This window comes from Pseudophryne corroboree, chromosome 3, assembly GCF_028390025.1.
Source record: "Pseudophryne corroboree isolate aPseCor3 chromosome 3, aPseCor3.hap2, whole genome shotgun sequence".
Lineage (NCBI taxonomy): Eukaryota > Metazoa > Chordata > Amphibia > Anura > Myobatrachidae > Pseudophryne > Pseudophryne corroboree.
In genome coordinates, this window is record NC_086446.1 from 185,093,237 (window position 1) to 185,115,611 (window position 22,375).

A 22,375-nucleotide genomic window follows, 5' to 3' on the forward strand; every position below is an offset into this window, starting at 1 on the left:
CTCCAGCGGTGAATGGTTTAAACAGGCAAGTTCCAGAGTTGGAATGAAGAGTATCTAGTCTCCGCACAATGGGACGTTACTATGCAGACTTAAACTTCCTGTGCTCGGCACAGTATATATTGAATCAATTTGTGTGCATAAAAACATATCTACTGTATATTGTTATATTCACTAAAGACCCGTAACTCAAACAATGGTTGGTGCTTTATAATTGGACCGTGACAGTACATATCAACAAAAGTATAATACAAAAAGCATGGCATATTATCTAGCAGAAGTGTTTTCTTCCAGTGATACTAGCTTCTATGGTTAGACCATAGGATACTATGGGCATGCTTTACTATAACATTATGGGTTCTTGGCTCAAGGGACATGATTCACTAAAAAATTAAATACACGTTTAAAAAAATTGTGACGAGCATAGATTTGCATAAATCTGCTTTGTGTTACTCCTCACAGGAATGGAACATGCTGTGTGAGGCTGAAGACTCTTTCCACCAATCTGATAACTGAATGGTAATAGCACATATAACAAGGCCCTCACTGACATCAAATGCAATCGACTAATTACAGCTATCATAAATTGCTGTGAATGGTTACCAATATGATTCTATAGGTACTCTGATGTCAGTGAATGCCTAGACACCATCCCACCACCCTCACAATTAAACAGGACATAGGAAGGCACTCAGTCGAATGATGGTATGCACACACATACAGCGGGGGGACACCACATTGAACACAGTACTACACTGACATCAGAACAGCACATTGTCTTGGGGCACAACATTAGAAATAGTAGCTCAATACAACGCTGGGTTCATTTAATTGTTACATTGCTCCCAGTAAAAAAATAAAAATAAAAGGCACATGGATCTCCATCCAACACAGGTTACAACAGAACAAAAAGTACAGCCCACAAAATCACAAAACAGATACAACACAAAAAAAAGCAGCAGATAGGACGCCAGTCACAGAGATGTCGCACTGTCACTGCTGGCCTCAGAAATGCCTCATGGCTGCATGATCACTTCCCCTTTATGTTTTATGCTTATAGATGTTGACCTTGTGAGCTGCTAAAAATGCTGACACACATCTGCTCCATTTGTAAAAAGAAAGAAAAGCGAAAGGATGGACAGGAAGGGACAGTACAGGAAAGTAAGGAGTTGCACCTCTGAGCAGAGTGACCACTATAAAAGTCACTCATTGTCTGTAAGTGGCTGTGTGTGGCTATAGAAATCATAGGTGATTTCTAATATCCATTCAACTTAAACAATATAATCCGACATAAAATACAGACGATGAACTAATCAGAATACATGAATGGTGAGGGTTTAATGACTTCCTAATGTACAATAAAATAAAAGATAAATACAAACTTCCGATTAATTACGTGTTTGGTTTTGTAATTCACAAAAAGACAAAGGGTTAAAATTTTCCTTTTGTTCAAGAAAGGCACCTAGGCTGCTACTCTCATTGCGTCTCACTGACATCCAGCTGTTGCCCCTCTGCAAACTGCAATAACATGTATCATGATCCAGGTAAGGGTGTAGCCCGACAACAGCTATGGTGCTAACAGGCCAGGTTTGCCTTAACTACAGTAACATTCCCTCCATCACTATATGCATATGAAAGGTACAAGGCAGCAGCTGATCCTTGATGCTAGACTTTGGTAGAAATTTAAAGCACCAAAATGCAGTTATTTGTAGATGATAACAAAAATGTACGGCTCTTATTGTTTAAGTTGTTTGTACATTTTTTTATGGATACAACCGCACAGAAAAGTACACTTCATCTATTAAAATGTGCCTTGGCAGAGGAGTATTGAGAGAGGAGGGGACCTGTGTACAGGCCTCCTCCTCTATAGCTGGCAGTGCATGTCTCCAGGAACAGGCTGTGGTGGCCATTTTCCTGCTGATTTTCTACTACGCAAGGTGGCTCTGGAGAAGTATTAAAGTACATGGGTGCAGGGTGTGCAATGTGGGCCCCTTGGACCCAATGGCCACCATGCACCCGTTATAGACAAGCCACTGATGCTTGATATGTTTACTTGTAAATATAGAGAAATCTACGGGGAATTATTTTGTTATCACAAGGCATGATTGCCCCTTTAAAAAAAATGTCCAGGTTCGACTGGCATCCTGCAAGGCTGCCAAAGTCGGACTTCATTACATCCCGACCATAGGCTGTGGAGACTCGCATGGCAAGAAAAGTGTCTTGCAGTTGCATAAAGGGCTTGCTCTGCTGGAAAATGGATAAAACACATACATGTGTTTTAATGATGCATTTTAAACACATTTTACACACATTAACCATTGCATTGTGCCTTTATAAATAAAATCTATTGGTAGCGCTTGTTAAACCATGAGAAATAATGCTGCATTCTAACACGTTAGAATGCAGTGGTAGAAACAAGGCGTTCAGAATTAATTTTTCATATGAAAAATGCACTTTTCATGTGGAAGCTGCTAAAAAGTGCACTGACAGAGCATGGGGCTACAATCAGCTTAATCAGGTTAATTGTGTGCACATTCATTCAGAACATCACTGTATTCATCTAACCTTCAGAAAAATGACAAATAGTGGCAAGTAGTTCTACAAACATAAACACACGGCATTTACATTTACACATACAATACATTCAAAAATGTCAATAGAACAGTACAATGTGTCATCATGTGTAGATACATTAACACATATATCACAACTTACATATATCACCAGATACAAAAATACATGAATGATGACGAAAAACTGCAGTTTTCACAAAATTACTTTGTTTGGACTCAAAAATACAGCAGCACATCTGGTAAAGGCACGTGAATAAAGTGGAAATGGCTGTGTTGCTAGTTCCTCCTAGTTATAGCACTGCCTGTAAGCCTGCGTGAATGCCCCATTCCTATTACATTTTTATACTTCTATATATTATCGATATATTACTTTTTTTACAGAAAAATAAGAATTAAAATAAATAAATAGGGACGGGATGCAATGAAGTCAGAGTTGGTCGAAGGTGCATGTTCCCGGCCGAACTCAGACTTTTTTTTTAAAGCGGCAATCATTTACAAGGCATGGTTTTGCCTTGTACATGATTGCTGCTTTAAAAAATAGTCTGAGTTTAGCCGGGAACCTGCACCTTCGACCAACTCTGACTTCATTGCATCAGGCCCTTAGTGTCAACATTCTGTAGATCTAGATTTAGTTTATTTTTTTATTTAAAACTTTAAAGTACCTTACTACTGCAATAGTGGATGGTTACTTTTACTCTAAAATTCCATGAATGGACACCAATGGTATTAGAAGTACCAAAACCCCATATAAAAGGTGGGAAAGGTAGAAATAATAATAATAATAATAATAATAATAATATTATTATAGTTAAATGCACTGTACTACCCTTTACGTATTTCTATCTTCAATGTCATATAGGGAATTTGTTGGAATAACCTATTAATTCCCTAAAACTACTATCCATAATACACATGTACATTCCCTGTCCTGTATGTGCATACTGTATGCCTCCATTTTCTATAAATTAAGATATCTCTGGGCATACTTTAGTCGCCATGACTAACTGCTAAAAAGTTACACATATAGGGCTAGTTTTATCAAAGCTTGGAGAGTGGTAAAGTGCCAACCAATCAGCTCCTAACTGGCACTTTACAGGCTGTGGGGTAAATGCATTACCCTGACACCTATTGTACCTGTATTTCTCTTCCTGCTTCGTATCTTTACCGAGGTGAAGAACGAAGCACTAGCTTCAAGATTTAAGAACATCTCAGCTGCCGGAGTAGGGGAGTGAAAACTCCCCTCTCCAGCGATCCCTGTCTGTGACTGCAGTGCATCAGCTCAGTGCTGATGCGCTGTGCCTCCCACCCCCCCTCCCCTTCCGGCTCACTGGGTATGCACAAGATCTCGCTACTTTTGCGAGATATCCCGTACGACGCCTGGAGCCGGCAGCCACTACAGTGGCTGTCAATAGGGCAACTACAACTGCAGCTGACGATATTGATGGCTTCAGGTGTCGGAGCAGTCAGTGCCACTGCCCGTTCTTACATTGTCCTGCACCATGGCGCGCTATCTTATAGATAGCAGCGCCAATAATGACAGGGGCGTATGGCGCCCCGTCACCATGCTCACAGCGCTGCTGTCATATGTGGGGGAAAAGCAGTGTCAGTGCACATAATATGCGCTGATACCACCTCTCCCACATAATAGAGTGTAATACATTTACCCCTCTGTTTGTAAAATGAGCTGGCCGGTTGGTACTGCACTTTGGGGGACATTTATTAAGCAGTGATAAGAGCGGAGAAGTGAGCCAGTGGAGAAGTTGCCCCATGAACCAATCAGCAGCACTGTATAATTTTATAGTATGCAAATTATAGATGTTACTCCAGTGCTGATTGGTTGCCATGGGCAACTTCTCCGCTCTTATCACTGCTTAGTAAATGTCCCCCTCAATTTCTCCATAATGTGTTAAATAGGTGTGATATTTTGCATAATAAACAACCCATTGCAAAGCTCCTGACAGAAAAATTGTGTATGTGTAACTAAAACATAAATGTTAATAGAAAAGTTGTAAGATAACAACTGTAAATTATTGTTTGATCAGCCTGCAGGCTAAAACCACCAGTGAGATTTATTAGTGATATTTATCAAATTTCAATCAGCACTCTATTATCTTATCAAATTAGCAGGGGCACAAAATAACTAGGGCACGTTATGAATCTCACCTCCTGGAAATAAATCTGCAATAGTGCAATGCTTGTTTAATATTTAACGACAATAAAAAATTATGGGTCTAAACACATTTTCTTGCTTTTTATAATGTAAAGTAAAACTGCTGTATTTTCTGCACAGACACATTACACATTGGAAAAGATGTAGCAGGTGCATGCACGGGACCTTGGTGATGTAACATATACACTAAGACCTGTCTCTGCTGATGATGTGGCCTTCGCAGACCCTTCAGCAGAGAACTGACTAACAGGGTGGGCCACTGACTCACTACAAGAAACGTGATATGTACTCACAATACATAACTAATAAGAGAGATATATCCAAATGCAGCAAGCAAAGTGAATAAAGGAGGGACACGTGATCGGAAAGAGAAAAAAAAAAGACAGTAATTATTAGCATTTACAATTATCTATTTTTCCCCCTTTAACTTTCAAAGACAACGCATGAAGTGGTGCAGAGTTAAACCTGTTCCCAGATACAGGTGCACTTCATATAGAGAATTAGAAAGCCAGAGGTCCTGCTAACCAGAGTAACCACAAATATGTTCCTAACATTAAAGATTAATGGCCTTATTTAGAGATGGATGCAGCCGTGTGTGATCCTTCACCATGTGGCGTCAGGGCGGGGGGTGGACGTTGCGTTTCTCTGGTGTGGTCCGGACATTACACGCAGCCGCTCTAAAGAAAAAAATGGCGCCGGGCCGCCTGCCAGCACAGCCAGGGGTCAACCACAAATCAATGCATTCACAATTAAACTGTGAATGCATCGCACGGGAGCACGTCACAGATGCTGGGTGGCCTTGCCCTGTGCTGGGCGGACCCCAGTATTTGGGTAGATGGTCGCAAATCTTGCTGTGGAAGCAAGATCTGCCTCCATCTCTGAAAAAAACCCTAAAAGCGAGTGTACAAAAGTGAGGAATGAGATTACAAGATAAACTGTAACTCTATGGAAATGGTGAACAGTAATTGTTCAATGACATTGGCACGATGAACAGTACGTGTGCGGTTTAATTGCAGAAACAAGATTTCAATTTTATTTTATTTTTTTCTAAATATTGAGTTCTTTTAATATTCGATGAATCTTGAATTAAGTTTCCTACAACACGTAAAAATAATGGGCAGCACCTGGAGATTCTTTGTACGGTCCGGTTACTCAAGCATATATATTCAGAGGGAGATACAGGATGCGCACACAGTCTGCTGCTTTCACATTGCATAGACATCAAGTACACCTTGTTGTATTATTCTATGGGATTTGCATGTACAGTTATCTTAACCTCCACAGCATCTCAGAATGCTGTCCATTTATTTTTGCGTTCAGTGACTGTAAAAAGGATGTAAGCATTAGACTACATGAGGGTCACTGTGTATCAGCATATCCTATAAATGCAGAGTGCAGGTAGCTCCTTTTCTGAGTGGGCCTATCCATGAATACGTTTTTAACAATGCACTCAAAGGCAGAACACAACTTCTATGTTATGTGAACCTTTTTCTCTGTGTTCCATAATGAAATGATACCTCAAGTATCCACCTCATTTTTTATTTTGATGTTTACTCTTCCCAACTACTTATGTGAGGTGAGAAGGTGACCAAGGTTAGACTTCCATAAGTTCTATCATGCAGGATACTTTATCACCACAGGCTCATTGTAACTTACGGGGATAGAGTTTTATATGAGATTGCTTTCTCCATGTGTCTAAATAGCCATTGGGTAACCACAAGGCCATTTACAAGTTATCTCTACTGCCTCCCAACATGTGGAAGTTCTAAGCTTAGAGTAGTAATAAAGCTAGTGCAGAAAAAACACAATTTATGGCAATGGCAGCACCATTGGTGTGGGATAGGCCAGGGGCATTTCAAGAGAAGAGGGGACCTATGTGCAGCCTCCGTTGTGGGCCCCCTCCTCTCCAGCAGTTTGTAGACTCTGGCATAAAGCCAGAGGCTACCGCGCATGCGCAGGTCTCCGGGAACATGAAGCCTGCGCATTGGTGGCCATTTTCTAAGGGATTTGTGCCCACACTGCAGGGATGCCACCGCGGGACTCTGGAGGGGTAAGTATACTACATGGGTGCAGTGTGTGCGGTGTGCCCCCTCCCCCCAGGCCTAGAGGCCTGTGTGCCCACACTGCACCCATTATAAAAACGCCTACGGGATAGGCATTGCCTTAAATACTTTGTCAATGGCACTGGCCTAATAAGTTACAAAAGTCCTCTTTTAGTTGGCAACTTTATATCTAATGTACACATTTCTTTCCTGGTCTTAACTATTTAAAAATGTTCCTATTGTAACTTCAAAGTTCTTAGTGTACTGTATCATTGGTTTTGTAGAGTGATGCCCACTACCTTAGTATTCCCTGGATAAGAGGGAAAAAAGAAAAAGAGACATAAAACAGTACTCACGTCGCTTGCATGCACATTTTTTGATCCTCTTTGGGTCTGTGATGTCATCATGACAAGCCTTGCAGTAGAAAAATGCACTGTGGGAAAACAACACTAAGATTATTTACAGAAAAATATGTAATCTACTAATTTGTGAGTTGCCACACTACCTAAATAAGTCAGCTAACAACTCAGGGTTGCAAGATATGTTTAGCGGATTCAGTATGATTTACCAGCGGCTGGGATGCCGGCTGTCAATATACAGTCAGCGGTATTCCAGATGCCAGTATGCCGGCAGCGGGGCGAGCGCAGACAGACCCCTTGCGGGCTCAGTGGCTCGCTGCACTCGACACACTGGGTGCCGTCGACATCCTCGAGTGGAAATAGTCCTGTAGCACCGTAATTCCGGCTGGCAGCATTGCCAGCTGTCAGGATTCCGGCGTCGAGATTCTTACCGCCGGGATCCTGACAGCCAGCAAATGAAATGGATCCCTGTTTAGCCTTTACAATTATAGCTACACACTCCCTTAATAATTTACAACTTTACCCAGTTTTCTCCTAAAATAGTATTTGTTGGAGCTTACTGTAAAGGTGCCCATACAACTAAAGATTTATCTTTCAATCTGACTGGTTGGAACGAAAATCTGGTAATGGATGGGAGCAAATGACAGTTGACCATTTGAAATGGTCAAATGGTCTTGGAGGGAGACCATCTGGCTCAGTCTGCAAGCCCTTAAGGGGCTAAGTATGGTCAAGTCACAGAGGAATATGATAGTATTTTAGAAGGTTCCATCTCTTTCCTTGAGTACTTGGTGCGTGACACACCAAGCAGTCAAAGAAAGAGGTGGAATCTTCTAAAATACTATCATATTCCTCTGTGACTTGATGCCTTCATGTTGCTTGGAGCCTCTTTAATAATTCTGTCTCAGGCCATGCCCCCTTCCCTACACACTAACTCAGGCCACGCTCTCCTTGCATTCTCTATAATTTGCACCATGTGTGCATATATATCCTACAAGGCCTCAGATCTGGACCCTCCTACTCCTCTTTATACTACTACACTTTGCCATCCCTATTGCCCAACACCCTTACCATCCTGCCACTGTTACTGTATAGTCTCATCCTTCTCAGTTCCCACTAAAGACCACTGCGTAACACCAACCCCCCCCCCCCCCCCCCCCCCTCTCCTAATGTATAATACCCCTCCTAGTACATTTTAACTTTTTATGGGCAGGGTCTTCAATAATATACATACACAAATGGACAATTTACAAGCATAAGAAATTAGCATAAAATTGACATAATAAGCCACTCCCCCCTGAAAACAATATAAACATACCGTTTCACTTCCTTGGCATCGCTTGCAATGAAGAATCCAAGAGTGCCTTCTTTAATCTTTACATGGTTTCCCGGGTTGATAATAATCCTGGGAATAAGTATATGAGGAGTAAGAAGCTTGATAAACATAACCAGTAGGCTATTATTCATTTAGTCCCACTGGAAGAAAATACTTATTATTCCCTCTAGCTCTGAACCTTTCCAAGCATTATGATCAACGGCTCAGCTGATAATAAAATATTAGTCATACCAGACTATTCAATATAACTATTGGGCTCATAGTTTGGGACTAGCAGTTATGAAATACCACAGTTTAGGAAGAATAAAAAATTTTACATATGGACTGCAATAATATTGCCTAATTTGGACAAAAAGATCATACAACTTTGGTGGCTCAGACTTTCATAGAGAAACATTTATTCTACCCATTATAATAAAAACAAGTCAGGGCCAGGTTCAGGGGTTTCTACAAAACACAGTAAAAGTGAATGGAGTCTCCCAAAAAATAGTGATACAATTTGCTACACATTTGTACAGCGGTTGTGCCTACTTAAAAATAGCCAGCAAAAAAAATTAAAAATCATGCAAAAATATTGCCATGTGGCTGACTCTTAGGAGGGAGGGGTTCATTTATATATGCTTTAATAGATGGAAAACAAGAGCAGTAGTGATGCCCACATACAGCAGCAGGTGAGTAGTAGTGGATGTTGTGGGGTGGGGGCAGATATAACATGTGCAGAGAGAGTTAGATTTGGGTGTGATGTGTTCAAACTGAAATCTAAATTGCAGTGTAAAACGAAAGCAGACAGTATTTACTCTGCACAGAAACAAAATAACCCACCCAAATCTAACTCTCTCTGCAAATGTTATATCTGCCTCCCCTGCAGTGCACATGGTTTTACCCAACTGCTAACAAAATTGCTGCTACGATCAGGTCTGAATTGCCTCCATTGTTTACTATGCATTGTTTAAGTTAGAGGTTCCTCAAGTGAGTCAAAGCCCATGATTAAGATTTTAATTTAGAATGTGTTTAAATTAAAAAAAAAAAAAACCATCACAAAAGATCAAATAACTCATCAATGTTGTCCTTATTAATTAGTATTATTACCCATACCAAGTATGTCTCTTAACGGTCTCAACAGTGTACTGTATGGAAATGAAACTAAGCAACTGCTGGCATTTTAATCAGTTTGGTTGGGTATCTAATGGAAATTGTTGTATGCATGAGATCTTTGTTGTATTGCAAGTGCATTACTGTGTGCATGAGCATTGTTGTATTGCATGAGCATTGTCCTATGCATGAGTAGTGTTGTATTGCATGAGCAGTGTTGTAATGCACGAGCAGTGTTGTATTGCATAAGCATTGTATTACATGAGCAGTATTGTATGCATAAGCATTGTTATATTGCATCAGCAGTGTTGTATTGCATGAGCAGTATTGTATACAAGAGCCGTGTTGTATTGCGTGAGTAGTGTTGTATGCATGAGCAGTGTTATATTGCATGAGCAGTGATGTAATGCATGAGCAGTGTTGTATTACATGAGCAGTATTGTATGCATGAGCAGTGTTATATTGCATGAACAGTGTTGTATTGCATAAGCAGTGTTGTATGCATGAGTAGAGTTGTATTGCGTGAACATTGTTATATTGCATGAACAGTGTTGTATTGCATAAGCATTGTTGTATTACATGAGCAGTATTGTACGCATGAGCATTGTTATATTGCATGAGCAGTGTTGTATTGCATGAGCAGTGTTGTATTGCGTGAGTAGTGTTGTATGCATGAGCAGTGTTGTATGCATGAGCAGTATTGTATGCATGAGCATTGTTATATTGCATGAGCAGTATTGTATGCATGAGCATTGTTGTATTACATGAGCAGTATTGTATGCATGAGCATTGTTATATTGCATGAGCAGTGTTGTATTGCATGAGCAGTGTTATATGCATGAGCAGTGTTATATGCATGAGCAGTGTTGTACTGCGTGAGTAGTGTTGTATGCATGAGCAGTGTTGTATGCATGAGCAGTGTTGTATGCATGAGCAGTGTTGTATTACATGAGTAGTGTTGTATCCATGAGCATTGTTATATTGCATGAGCATTGTTGTATGCATGAGCATTGTTATATTGCATGAGCAGTTATATTGCATGAGCAGTGTTGTATTGCATGAGCAGTATTACATGAGCATTGTTATATTGCATGAGCATTGTTATATTGCATGAGCAGTGTTGTATTGCATTATCAGTGTTGTATTGCATGAGCAGTGTTGTATTACATGAGTAGTGTTGTATCCATGAGCAGTGTTATATTGCATGAGCAGTGTTATATTGCATGAGCAGTGTTGTATGCATGAGCATTGTTATATTGCTTGAGCAGTGTTGTATCCATGAGCATTGTTATATTGCATGAGCAGTGTTATATGCATGAGCATTGTTATATTGCATGAGCATTGTTATATTGCATGAGCAGTATTACATGAGCATTGTTATATTGCATGAGCATTGTTATATTGCATGAGCAGTGTTGTATTGCATTATCAGTGTTGTATTGCATGAGCAGTGTTGTATTACATGAGTAGTGTTGTATCCATGAGCAGTGTTGTATCCATGAGCATTGTTGTATGCATGAGCAGTGTTATATTGCATGAGCAGTGTTATATTGCATGAGCAGTGTTGTATGCATGAGCATTGTTAGATTGCTTGAGCAGTGTTGTATCCATGAGCATTGTTATATTGCATGAGCAGTGTTATATGCATGAGCATTGTTATATTGCATGAGCATTGTTATATTGCATGAGCAGTGTTATATGCATGAGCAGTGTTATATTGCATGAGCATTGTTATATTGCATGAGCATTGTTATATTGCATGAGCAGTGTTATATGCATGAGCATTGTTATATTGCATGAGCAGTGTTATATGCATGAGCATTGTTATATTGCATGAGCAGTGTTATATTGCATGAGCAGTGTTATATTGCATGAGCAGTGTTGTGTTATATACTGTAGCATGAGCATTGTTGTATTGCATGAGCATTGTTGTATTGCATGGCCATTTGCTCACAACCTTTTTAACTAAAAAAACACACAGGAGGTGTTAGGAGGTGTTTTCACGTCTTAGACTATCACAGGCAATGGATATCTGCTGTAGGGTGTATGTGATAATGTTAGATTGAGTACATCAATTTCATGATTTTGATAGCTCACTGCTGCCTTGTTTTCACTTCAGAACAAAATGTGTTTCCTTAAAATAAATTAAAACAACCCCTCGCTCAAGCACATTGCTTCAGTACAATTATTCTTTTATAAATCCAAAGTAAATTTACTTCTGTGCCACTTGAAAATGACTCAAACTCCCTCGTAGTAAAGGGAAGTGTAACCAGTTGTGACACAATGATATTTTGCCACTTGCTGACTGAAGTGCCCACAAAGCATTATTCTCAAAAGAATTGCAGGCACATGCAATAGCATGAACAAATCTCCTGCCTGGAGAACCGAAAGGGGGGTGGTACAGGACAGCTAGCCTCCAACACTAATGCAATACAATGCATGGGTCACAGTTATAGGAATCAGCCACACTTACATACTGTAATAGGGATCTGAGTGACACTATTGATTTTCTGACTTTTATGTAACTCTATTCTGATGTAAAAATCTGACCACTTACAGAAAATGTTTCCAGATAAACAGTCCGTTTTGTACGAGTACCTTTGTGTTTGTGAATGCTCAGAATAAGGCCTGTATATAGTAGTCAGTGTGCAGAATATGCCATGCCGTCTATTTAGCAAAGCTTTCCATGAGGAAAACAAGTTCTGTGATGTATTCACAGCATTGAGCTACACCTAACAAGGTGCTGTCTGTCTGGATGTCACATCTATTTGACAAAGAGCTACAAGGGACCCTGGCAGATGATAAATGGCCCTTCTCATTTCTTGAAGTTTGATAGATCTCTCGGGTCCCGGTGGAGAACCAGCTATTTAAATCACAGTTCATCACTGAGCCTGAAGATAAATGGGCCTGCCAATTTTTCACTGCGGCAAGGTAATCCTGCATCTTCCCCAGGATGCTCATTAAGACAGTAGAGGACAATTTGCAAAGTGCCACCACTTTCGGAACAAATGCACAAGCTTTATTTATGCTCAGAAGAGCTGACAAGGCCAGTTGCATCCAGAAAAGTTAGTCTTTTGGATCATGGTAATGCTACAGGATTGACAAACCCTTTTCTGCTGAGGTGGTCAGGGAAAGAAAATGAGACAAATGTCTGAACGACTAAACCCTCAGGAATACTGATTTGTTTAAACCAACAAAACCATACTGTATGTAAAACTTGTCTGGTAACGTTACGTCTATCCATATATCTTAAATAGATTAAATATTTGCACAAACAGATCATTGAAAGCACATGCATAGAAAAAGTTGCACAACAGAATGCGCGGACCAAGTCAACGAATTCAATGATGCATAAAATCACATAGGAGAGTATAATAATTATACGTTTTCAATTTGTCCATACAGGTTTCCAAAAGAAAAGTATCTTGCCAATCACTATTTTCCTTTATTCCACTAGATGGCAGTCAGTTATACAGAAAACCACTTCCCTACCACATGAAAAACTCTATTTCTGACCCACGCTGCCTAAGATCTAAACACTTCTCTTACAAATCCGAAGATGCAGGTGGAGGAAAGGAGGGGGCATGGAGAGATTTGTTTATTAATATTATACTCATGCAAACAGAAATATAGGCAAATGCAAAATAAGATGCTAATATTGTGAGCTAGCTATTCTGTACCATTGGCCCCATGCAGTAATGGCAGGTGCATTATATTATATTCAACCAGCAGCATACCATTATACATAATGTGCTTGCAACCCCTCATGGAACAGTAATAAAAATGGAAACAGCAGTAATGGAATTTGTTGGTTACGCCCAATCCATGCTGGCCAACACAATGCATATTTAAAACAACCCAACATAAATATTTTTCAGTCTTTTACAAACCATCAAACCAAGCAACACAAGAACATGAATGGACATGCACAGTCATTACATTGCCTTAGTAACTCAATGTTGCATTCTGAAAGCAGAACAATCAAAGGTCAAGTTTTTATTCCCTATGTTAACTGTATCCACCAAGGATTAATCTTGGAGATATCCTTTACTACATTACAATCTTTGTTTCTGAAGTGCTATAGGTTTATTGTGTAGCACTGTATAACTCAGAATAATTATGTAATGGTGAAAAACTGATATATACTAAGGGATTGATTCCAAGTGGTAGGAAAGTCTGAAAGTGGCCGCGTCTAGCGATTTTTTGCAAATTTCATGTGCGCAGCAGCCAACATACGCACCTTAGGACAGCTCCGAATGATTCTGAGCAGTATGCATCTCATTCGCATCTCCCCAATGGCTGAATTGGCCTAAATGGATGGCAAATTGCTGTCCCCACATAAGAAAAGCCCATTAGGCGAGTAGCCATGTTGCGACCAAGTAGTGTATATAGATTGTGCAATTTTTCAGACATAGTTTTTGCACCTAGCATGGGGTAGTTAGTTACTAGTGATAACAGCAGGTCTCAGTGCTGTGGGTGGTGCGATCACATAGATGTGTTTCACTGAGAATATAGGAAGATAGTTCAGGCACCACTGGGAGGGTTAGGGTTAGGCTGCGGGGCGGGGGGTTAGGTTTAGGATGAGGGGAGGGAGGGTTAGGGTTTAGGGGCCATTTAGGGTAGGTAAATATACTTAACTTCCCCTGTCAAGATTCTGTTCATCAGATGCCGCGGTCAGTATTCTGACTCCAAGCAGCCTGTCAGCCAGCATTTCAATCCCAACTCAGAAAAAGGACTTAGTGGGGAGGTAGAATAAATAAGGGGAGAAGCGCAATAGCAGACAATACCTTAAAAGAGACAAAAACGGCCAAACAGACCAATATTTGGAAATTACCTATTTATTGAATTTATTTCATCCTAAAACTACTGTATGTCTGGAACTTCGGGGCATGGAAGATCAATCTTTCCCATTGAAAGGAGTAAGTGCTAATAGTGTTTATTACATCCCATGTCATTGGGTTCTCCTCCTGCAGACCCTAAAAGGTTTTGTGCAATTAATGAAAGTTGTAGCATGTCGGTAGAAATAGACCTAACTGAAATAGTGTTTAAGTGTTCACAAAAATATTTAAAAGTTTCCAAAAGGATTCTAGGAAAAAAAACAACAACAACAAATAGAGATTTACACTTCTTTCAGTTTAATTAATATACTTTCAGAATGCAATAAATGACCTCTGAGCTTGAATGCTACAATTTGCAGCACATCATCAGCAATTTGTATCTATTGATTGGACAAAAATAATGGAGGGTCCCGTGACACAGGCCACACATGGCACAAACTGCTCCCTGCAGATGGAACAGCACTCCACATAAACAAACCATGCAATCACACATAGCAAAGCTTAAAATGGTCAGCAATGCTACCCATAATGCAACTCCCAATGTTGCAATAACTTCTCTGCAGTCTCCAAACTTGCAGGAAGTTTTTTTTCTGTGTGTTTTTTTTTTTTAAACACCCAAACCACACCCATGAGAAAGGGAGAGGACAAATAGGTCAGATGAATGTAGGTCAGTAAAACACTGCACACAGACAAGGAAAACAATGTAGAGAGGGGCAATTGGAAATGCACTCTCTCTTTAAGTAACAACATCAAGCTGATGGCAGAACAGAGTTAAAGCAGGAAGAAACATATTTAATGAGTAGATGAAGACACAGAGAACAGGGAGCTTTGACCAGAGAATCAGATAAAGAATAAAAATGGAAGGTTCTTGCAACAGGTTCCAGTATTACCATGATACAGGGCTCATATAAAAGAAACATGGTTTTCACACAGCATCTTGCTAAAACATTCAAATAGGCATCTTCTCTATATCTGCCTATAGCTAATATCCAAGTTAAACCTTGTTTATGCTGTTATAGCAAGCTGGTGTGTCTACCCTTCTAGTTCTCCTCTGGCAGAATGCTAGACACATTGAAAGGGTGCTGAACCAGCTCTTGTGCCATTAGTAGGCTGAATATCAGAGATTCACTGTCGGTGAATGAATTCATATTTTGATCCCGATTCGCCCGAAATGTGCCAAACAAATTATGTCTCTAGGATGTTTGGGAAACCCTATTTCCATTTACATAGCAACAGTGACAGATGACAGCCCAATGATGTTCCGGGTGGCTCTACTGCAGCTCTAAAGATACATGGTGCCATTATTGACACACTGCAAACCAAATACAAGTGCCATAAGACAATGACAGTGCCCCCACCTAGGACAATAGGCCCTGCACCCTGAGTGGCTGCATCACTCTAAACCCCAAGTAACTCCCTTAATATGTTGTACCTTCCATTCAGAGACCTCAGCCCTCCTCTGACCAACCTTGACAATGTTTTCTCTATAAGAGGGAGACACCACACTTGGGGTCTCCTTGTTATATAGTGGAAAAAGTATCCCAGACTGTCTAGTGCTGGGCTGGTTAGAATTGAGAGTGGAATATTTTTTAGGTTTTTTTGGTTTTGTTACACAGTGCATTGTACATGGGAAATTAAAGGTGGTAAATCTGTCTGTGAATTCGCTTTTCTGCCAAACAGGTCACGTTAAGTATAGGATTTTTATTTTTTATTTGCTTCTACTATAAACAATGCAGACCCTGTGAATCTAACCACAGTATGAAGGCAACATCTGTCTTTACATATTTTTGGCACTAAATACAGCTCTAGTCATTAAGGGGAAAAACAACATGATGAACAAATGTCCCTAATCTGCCTATGGGGCAAGATTTACAAAAATTTCTAAAAATGTAAAATAGGTGTTGCCCATAGTAACCAATTAGATTCTAGCAATTTCTCTATCGCATTTTATAAAATTACAGAATCAGATAGGTTGCTATGGGCACCACTGCCATTTGTCTGGTTTGGAAGCTTTAGTAAATCTACTCCATGGTGTTTAATATGTTAGGCATGAGCTGCATTATTACAAATCCCAATATGTAAGAGTAAATTTACTAAAGCTTCTAAAAAAGTTGCCCATGGCAACAAATCAGATTCTGTCTATCACTTTCTAGGATGTAATAGGGAAATGATAGACAGAATCTGATTGGTTGCTATGGGCAACATCACCACTTTTCATTTTTAGAAGCTTTAGTAAATTAACCCCTGTGTGTGTGCAATACGTATGTGTTCAACCAAAAACTGTACTGGGCTGCCTTTGTCTACTGGCCAGAAGACTCATCCCAGGTTCCCACAGGTTCTATTCCCACTCTATGGGTGTAGTGGACACCCACGAGTGGGAATAGTGCTTGCGGTTCGGCATTCTGTTTGCCGGCATTTTGATTGCACGGGGTCCCGGCGTCGGCATGGTGATCGCCGGGATCCCAAGCGCCAGTCACATGACCGGATCCCTTCACATCAATGGCACAAGGTGCTCAGCAGTTTTCATATTGATTATTCGTAATGGTGTGATCACAATACATCTTCACCACAGCAGCATGCGAACAGTTCACAAACTGCGCTTTTTCAGAAGTACTGCCACCCTTGGCCCAAAAAGCTGAAAATCATCCCTTTTTGCAACTCGGATAAATCTCCGCTTTTACACGACAGTAACGAGTGATATGTGTGCAGACGGCCTACTGCACACCTTATATACTCACCAAGCCAGCGCATGACGTGATGTACTTGATGGGCTACGCACTGCCAACATCTAATGTAGGAGGTGGTCATAATAATGTGACTGGACTGTGTGTTTTTATATATATATATATATATATATATATATATATTTATTATACACACACACACTTGTAGAATTCGCACACGTTTTCAAACAATAAGTGCCGTTTCAAAAAAGTGAAAAACTTAGCAGTACCCAAGCCTTGGTGGCATAATACATGAAACCAGCACTCCAAGAAAGGCTTAGAATAATTTGAATCCATAATAATCACATAGAAAAATAGTCACATAGAAAAAATAGCTTTAAAATCACAGCATTGGCATATAAAAAAAAGCATAAATATGCAGTCAACATTTCTTTTAGGGCATAATACAGTCACCCCTCTCGATAATATCGTTTTGGTGCAGTGAGCACCTTCCTCCTGGACTGGAGCGCTGGTTTCGTGCACCATGCCACCAAGGCTTCAGTACAGCCAAGTTTTTATATATATATATATATATATATATATATATATATAAAATGTGTGTGTGTGTGTATATATATATATGTATATATATACACACACACACACACACACACACACACACACAGGCACACACACAAATATTAAGTACTCTTCCATTGTGATGTTTTAAACATCAGCTGCAGTTGAAAAAAATGTATTATTGCTGAGGCGTCATGTGTATGGCAAAAAGGCTTGCTGAGTCAGGATATAAGTATGATTAGAGGGGTTCAGTATGATTTACTGATGGTCGGGATGCCGACCGTCAGTACACCAACAACGGCATCCCGATCATCAGTATGCCGACGTCGGGGCGAGTGTAAAGAGTCCCCTTGCGGGTTCGCTGCGCTCGCCTCACTGCAGGCTCAGGGGCTCGCCACAGGTTCTATACCCACTCTATGGGTGTTGTGGACACCCACAAGTGGGAATAGCCCCTGTGAGCCAGATTTCCGGCTGTCGGTATTGTCAGCAGTCAGGATTCTGGCGTTGGTATCCTGACTGCCAGGATTCCGACTGGCGGCAACTTAACTGCATCCCACTTAGAGAGGTGTTAAGAAAAAAAAAGTATTTAATTGCTGCAGTGTATCAATGCCTTTTATTTATTTTATTATATTATCTTTTTGCGATCACATCTTCTCATGTACCCCAGTGTTCAGTTATTTAATAAAATTTTGCTTTCCTATGCCTGGGATAGGCATATGATTATCGTTAAAAAGAACGAAGATTCAAAAAGGGTTGATATTATCTAAAGGATAAAGAAGGGGCAGACCAGATGGGCCAATTTGTTCTTATCTGCCGACAAATTCGGTTTGCGATGGTCGTGATGTCCGATTGACCGATACAGTATTTCGGCCATCGATGTTTAACAGCAGTTCATTTAAAATAAGAGTAAGAAAAAAATAATAATTTTGTTTTTGTTAAAATAAAATCCTGTAGATATGTTTTAAACAAATGTTGTTAACCTAATTCAATCATTGAAATTTTTTTTTTTTTTTTTAACTATTAGCCAGTTAAGTGGTTAATAGCCAGTGTGCAGGTAAGCTTCAAACCAATAAGCATGTCGTATGTTTAACACTAATGTTATAGCAACTGCAATGCTTAAAATTCTGAGCGATAAAGTAGGACTGACCAGAAAGGGAAGACGTTGGTGCAGTTGGTCAGCTTAACAAGTGTTGCATCAATTGTAACTAATTTTCCCTATTATAAAGTATAAAGATTACAGGGGTACATGTATTATGCTGCAGTATGATGTTTAGTGGTATCTGCATGTTATTTGCTGTAGATACTGTATCACTTCTTGCCAATGTATTATTGTGGTGAAGTGTCCAAGATGACACTATATGCCCCTGTAATTATCGGTGCTCCTATCTGATAGATAGTGCAACAATGTGCAACAAAATGTCATAGGCGTGCGCAGCACATTTTATTAGGGGGTGCACCTTCGGAGGGGTGTGTCTAGCACCGCCTTTTGGGCGTGTCTAGCACCATCTATTGACGTCAACGCAATATAAAATATCCACCCTTGTGCCAATCCTAATAAAGCAGACACATTGTCAGATGTTGTGGAGTGCACCGAACAAACACCCCTGATGGCACTCACTGCAATTACAGTGCTCCTCCTCAGCCTGGTCTGGCTCCCCCTCTCTTTCCCCTGCAAGCTGCAGCAGCTTACTTACAAGTCAGTCACTCACTGACACTGACAGTCGCAGACTGTACTGCTGCTGCTGGAAAAACGAGTGGCGTGTCAATGCTGCTGCCAACCGCCTGCCAGTATTGAATTTGTCTTCCTAAGAGGAACGCTGGCTGCATGCTGCTCCTCATCAGTGTCTGGCATTGGCATAGCATAGAAGGAGAGAGGTGGGCATGTGGCGGGTGTGATGGGTGGGCGGTGGCGTCCGGTCAGTAATGCAGTCCTGACAGGGTGCAGCGCAGAGGGGACAGTAATCAGCCTGCTCGGCGAACACTGCATCAGGCATGTGAGATCGGGGTGCCAGACATTAGGGGGTGCCTGTGCGCACCAGGCACCCCCCCCTGCGCACACCTATGCAAAATGTATAAATGGTCAGTAACAGGGACCGTTCCGACAGCATCGGCTGTCATAGCCCCACCACAGCACTGTCCCTGGCTGCCAGAATATGCAGCCAGGGACTGTGCATACAAAAAAGTTTTCGTTTTTTCCCTCCAATTAGCCACGGGGCCGCTGGGGAATTTCTGATCAGGACATGCCCCTAATCCATGCAGCATCGGTCCAGGGACCTAATTCAGACCTGATCGCTGCTGTGCGTTTTCGCACAGCAGCTGATCAGGTCTGAACTGCGCATGCTGTCTCAGCCCTGCGATCGCCTCTGCCTGATTGACAGGCAGAGGCGGCCACTGGGCGGGAGGGGGCAGGCCAGTGGCGTTTGGCCACCTTTTGAGGGGTGCGGTTCAGGCAACGCAGGGCAGGCCGCAGCAGTTGTGTGATCTCACATGCAGCCTCTGCGACCCGGACAACTTCGAGTTGCTCCCTGCCAGCGCACAGGAGCTGCGCTGGTAGTGAGCTACCCTTCAAGTACAAAAGCATCGCTGCTGTGCAATGCTTTTGTACTTTTGCGGGGGGGTGGGGGGGGAGTAGGGGTTGGGCATGACATACGGGGCGGACTAGCCCTGTGCTGGGCGTCCCCCGCATGTCAGGGAAGCTGATTGTAGATGTGCTAAATTTAGCACATCTATGATCAGGTCTTAGATGTGGTCAGGTCTGAATTAGGCCCCATGACAGCATGTACAGCCCAATAGGGAAAGTGCACTTTGCCAAAGAGGTGAGTTAACACACACTCTCTTCGGCAAAGGAAATACAGTATTAAAACATGCAGCCCATGTCTGGACCTGCTTCTCCACGCTAAATGTGTGAAGAAGGCCTAGACATATAATGGTAGAAATGTCACTTATACATCTCCCACTCAGTTTGGAGTGTCATATAGTATATATGGTGAGTGTAGAGCTTCTGTGATTTTTTATGTAAACAATGTGGTCAGATATCACATGCACCCCAGATATAGGAGTGGTGAGTGCAGTGGATCAATGCCTTTTGTATATACAGGGTGCTGATGGGAATGGGATAAACTAATTTCTCTTTCAATTTCACATACACCGAATATTTTATCCATTTCCACCCAGCAGAGATCATCCAATTACAATTAGGGTCGCCACCTCATCCCTTTAATTCTGGACAAATATTAATTACACAGGTTCTGTGGCTGATTAAAACCAGGTGAAATAGAGTCTTGAAGTCAGCCAGCCTCAAAACCTGTGTAATTACTATGTGTCCAGAATTAAAGGGATGAGGTGGCAACCCTAATTATTATGTCAGAAATGTAGAGATTTTTTTCTCTATATATCTCTGGTTGTTGCCGCTGATACCTGGACTTTTAATGGACTCCATGTGAGTTTATCAAAATAAAAGCTGCATAAGCGTGAGTGCTGGTTCTTTGCTTTATTTCATTAAAGTGAGTGCGTTTGAACCTGGCACCGCACCTGTATTACAATTGAATTGCTCCATCGGGTGCCATCTAGTTGCCGCCGGCTTGAAAATCACTAGAACTCCCCCCATAGAGGTAAGGAGCAGTGTTTAAATAAATATATATATATATATATATATATATATATATATTGTTAAAAATAAGGAGAGCGCACCAGTGAATAATAATAAAAAGTAACAATTTACTCATGTAAATATCCACGTACATATAAGTTAGGGTTGTAACTTCGTCAGGAGTCCCCAAGTGACGAAACGCGTTGGGCGTGGCTTGCGATTGCAGACGAAATCTGTCTTCCGCCTGATACAGAGCAGACGGCATCTCCGTGAAAAATACCCCGCTGACTGAAGGACTTTACCGTGGCGGCGGTTATCGGAGGAAGTGGCTAAGTGCATGAACCCTAACTTATATGTACGTGGATATTTACATGAGTAAATTGTTACTTTTTATTATTATTCACTGGTGCGCTCTCCTTATTTTTAACATTATCTAGAAACCCGTGGCTCCTGGCAGGAGTGGATGAGCAAGCACTGCATGTGTTAATTAAACAAACTCTGGGCATAATACAGTGTGCGCGGATCAGAACTTTATACTATATATATATATATATATATACTCTACCAGTGTGATGTTTTAAACATCAGTTGCAGTTGGAAAAATGCATTGTTTCCACTATAATACTGCTGAGGAGTCATTGTGTATATGCCAAACATGTAGAGTCTGGGAAGGTATTATTTCACTGTACATTAGATATGTTATCACTAGTAAGAACAAGACACGTTTAGTATCTCGATATGCAGCATGTAGTACTTTACACGTGTGTACGTGTGTGTGTGTGTGTGTGTGTGTGTGTGTGTGTGTGTGTGTATATATATATATATGTATATACATACATACACACACACACATTTTTTTTATTTTTTATGGGGAATGGAGCCTAAATGATGAGGGTTCTTTATCTGGACTGGGATGGTGGAGTCATTGGTGATATAGTATGGTGACAAAGAACATACTGAGATTTATTAATGGCATTTCTCGCTAAAGACTGAGACACTGGGGAGAGATGGGGGAGCAGTGTGAAAGACATACACTATGACACAGACAGACACAAAACATTGCCACAGACAGACACATTGCCACTTGGGGGAACAGAGACCTGAAATTGACAATTTCCATTATTCACTAACAGACGTAGC

General features: G+C 40.9%; 1 protein-coding gene across 14 annotated transcripts in view; it reads right to left on the reverse strand.

Annotated features, from left to right (window-relative positions):
* The window catches only part of KCNMA1 (potassium calcium-activated channel subfamily M alpha 1), a 1,046,495-nt gene that overhangs the window by 224,609 nt on the left and 799,511 nt on the right, over positions 1-22,375 (reverse strand). For all 14 annotated transcript variants that reach the window (XM_063958697.1, XM_063958688.1, XM_063958687.1 and 11 more), the window contains 2 exons: positions 8,457-8,543; positions 7,139-7,215 (listed from right to left, as the gene is read on the reverse strand). In XM_063958697.1, coding sequence (XP_063814767.1) covers positions 7,139-7,215; positions 8,457-8,543 — 164 coding nt within the window. The remainder of the gene's footprint in view (positions 1-7,138; positions 7,216-8,456; positions 8,544-22,375) is intronic.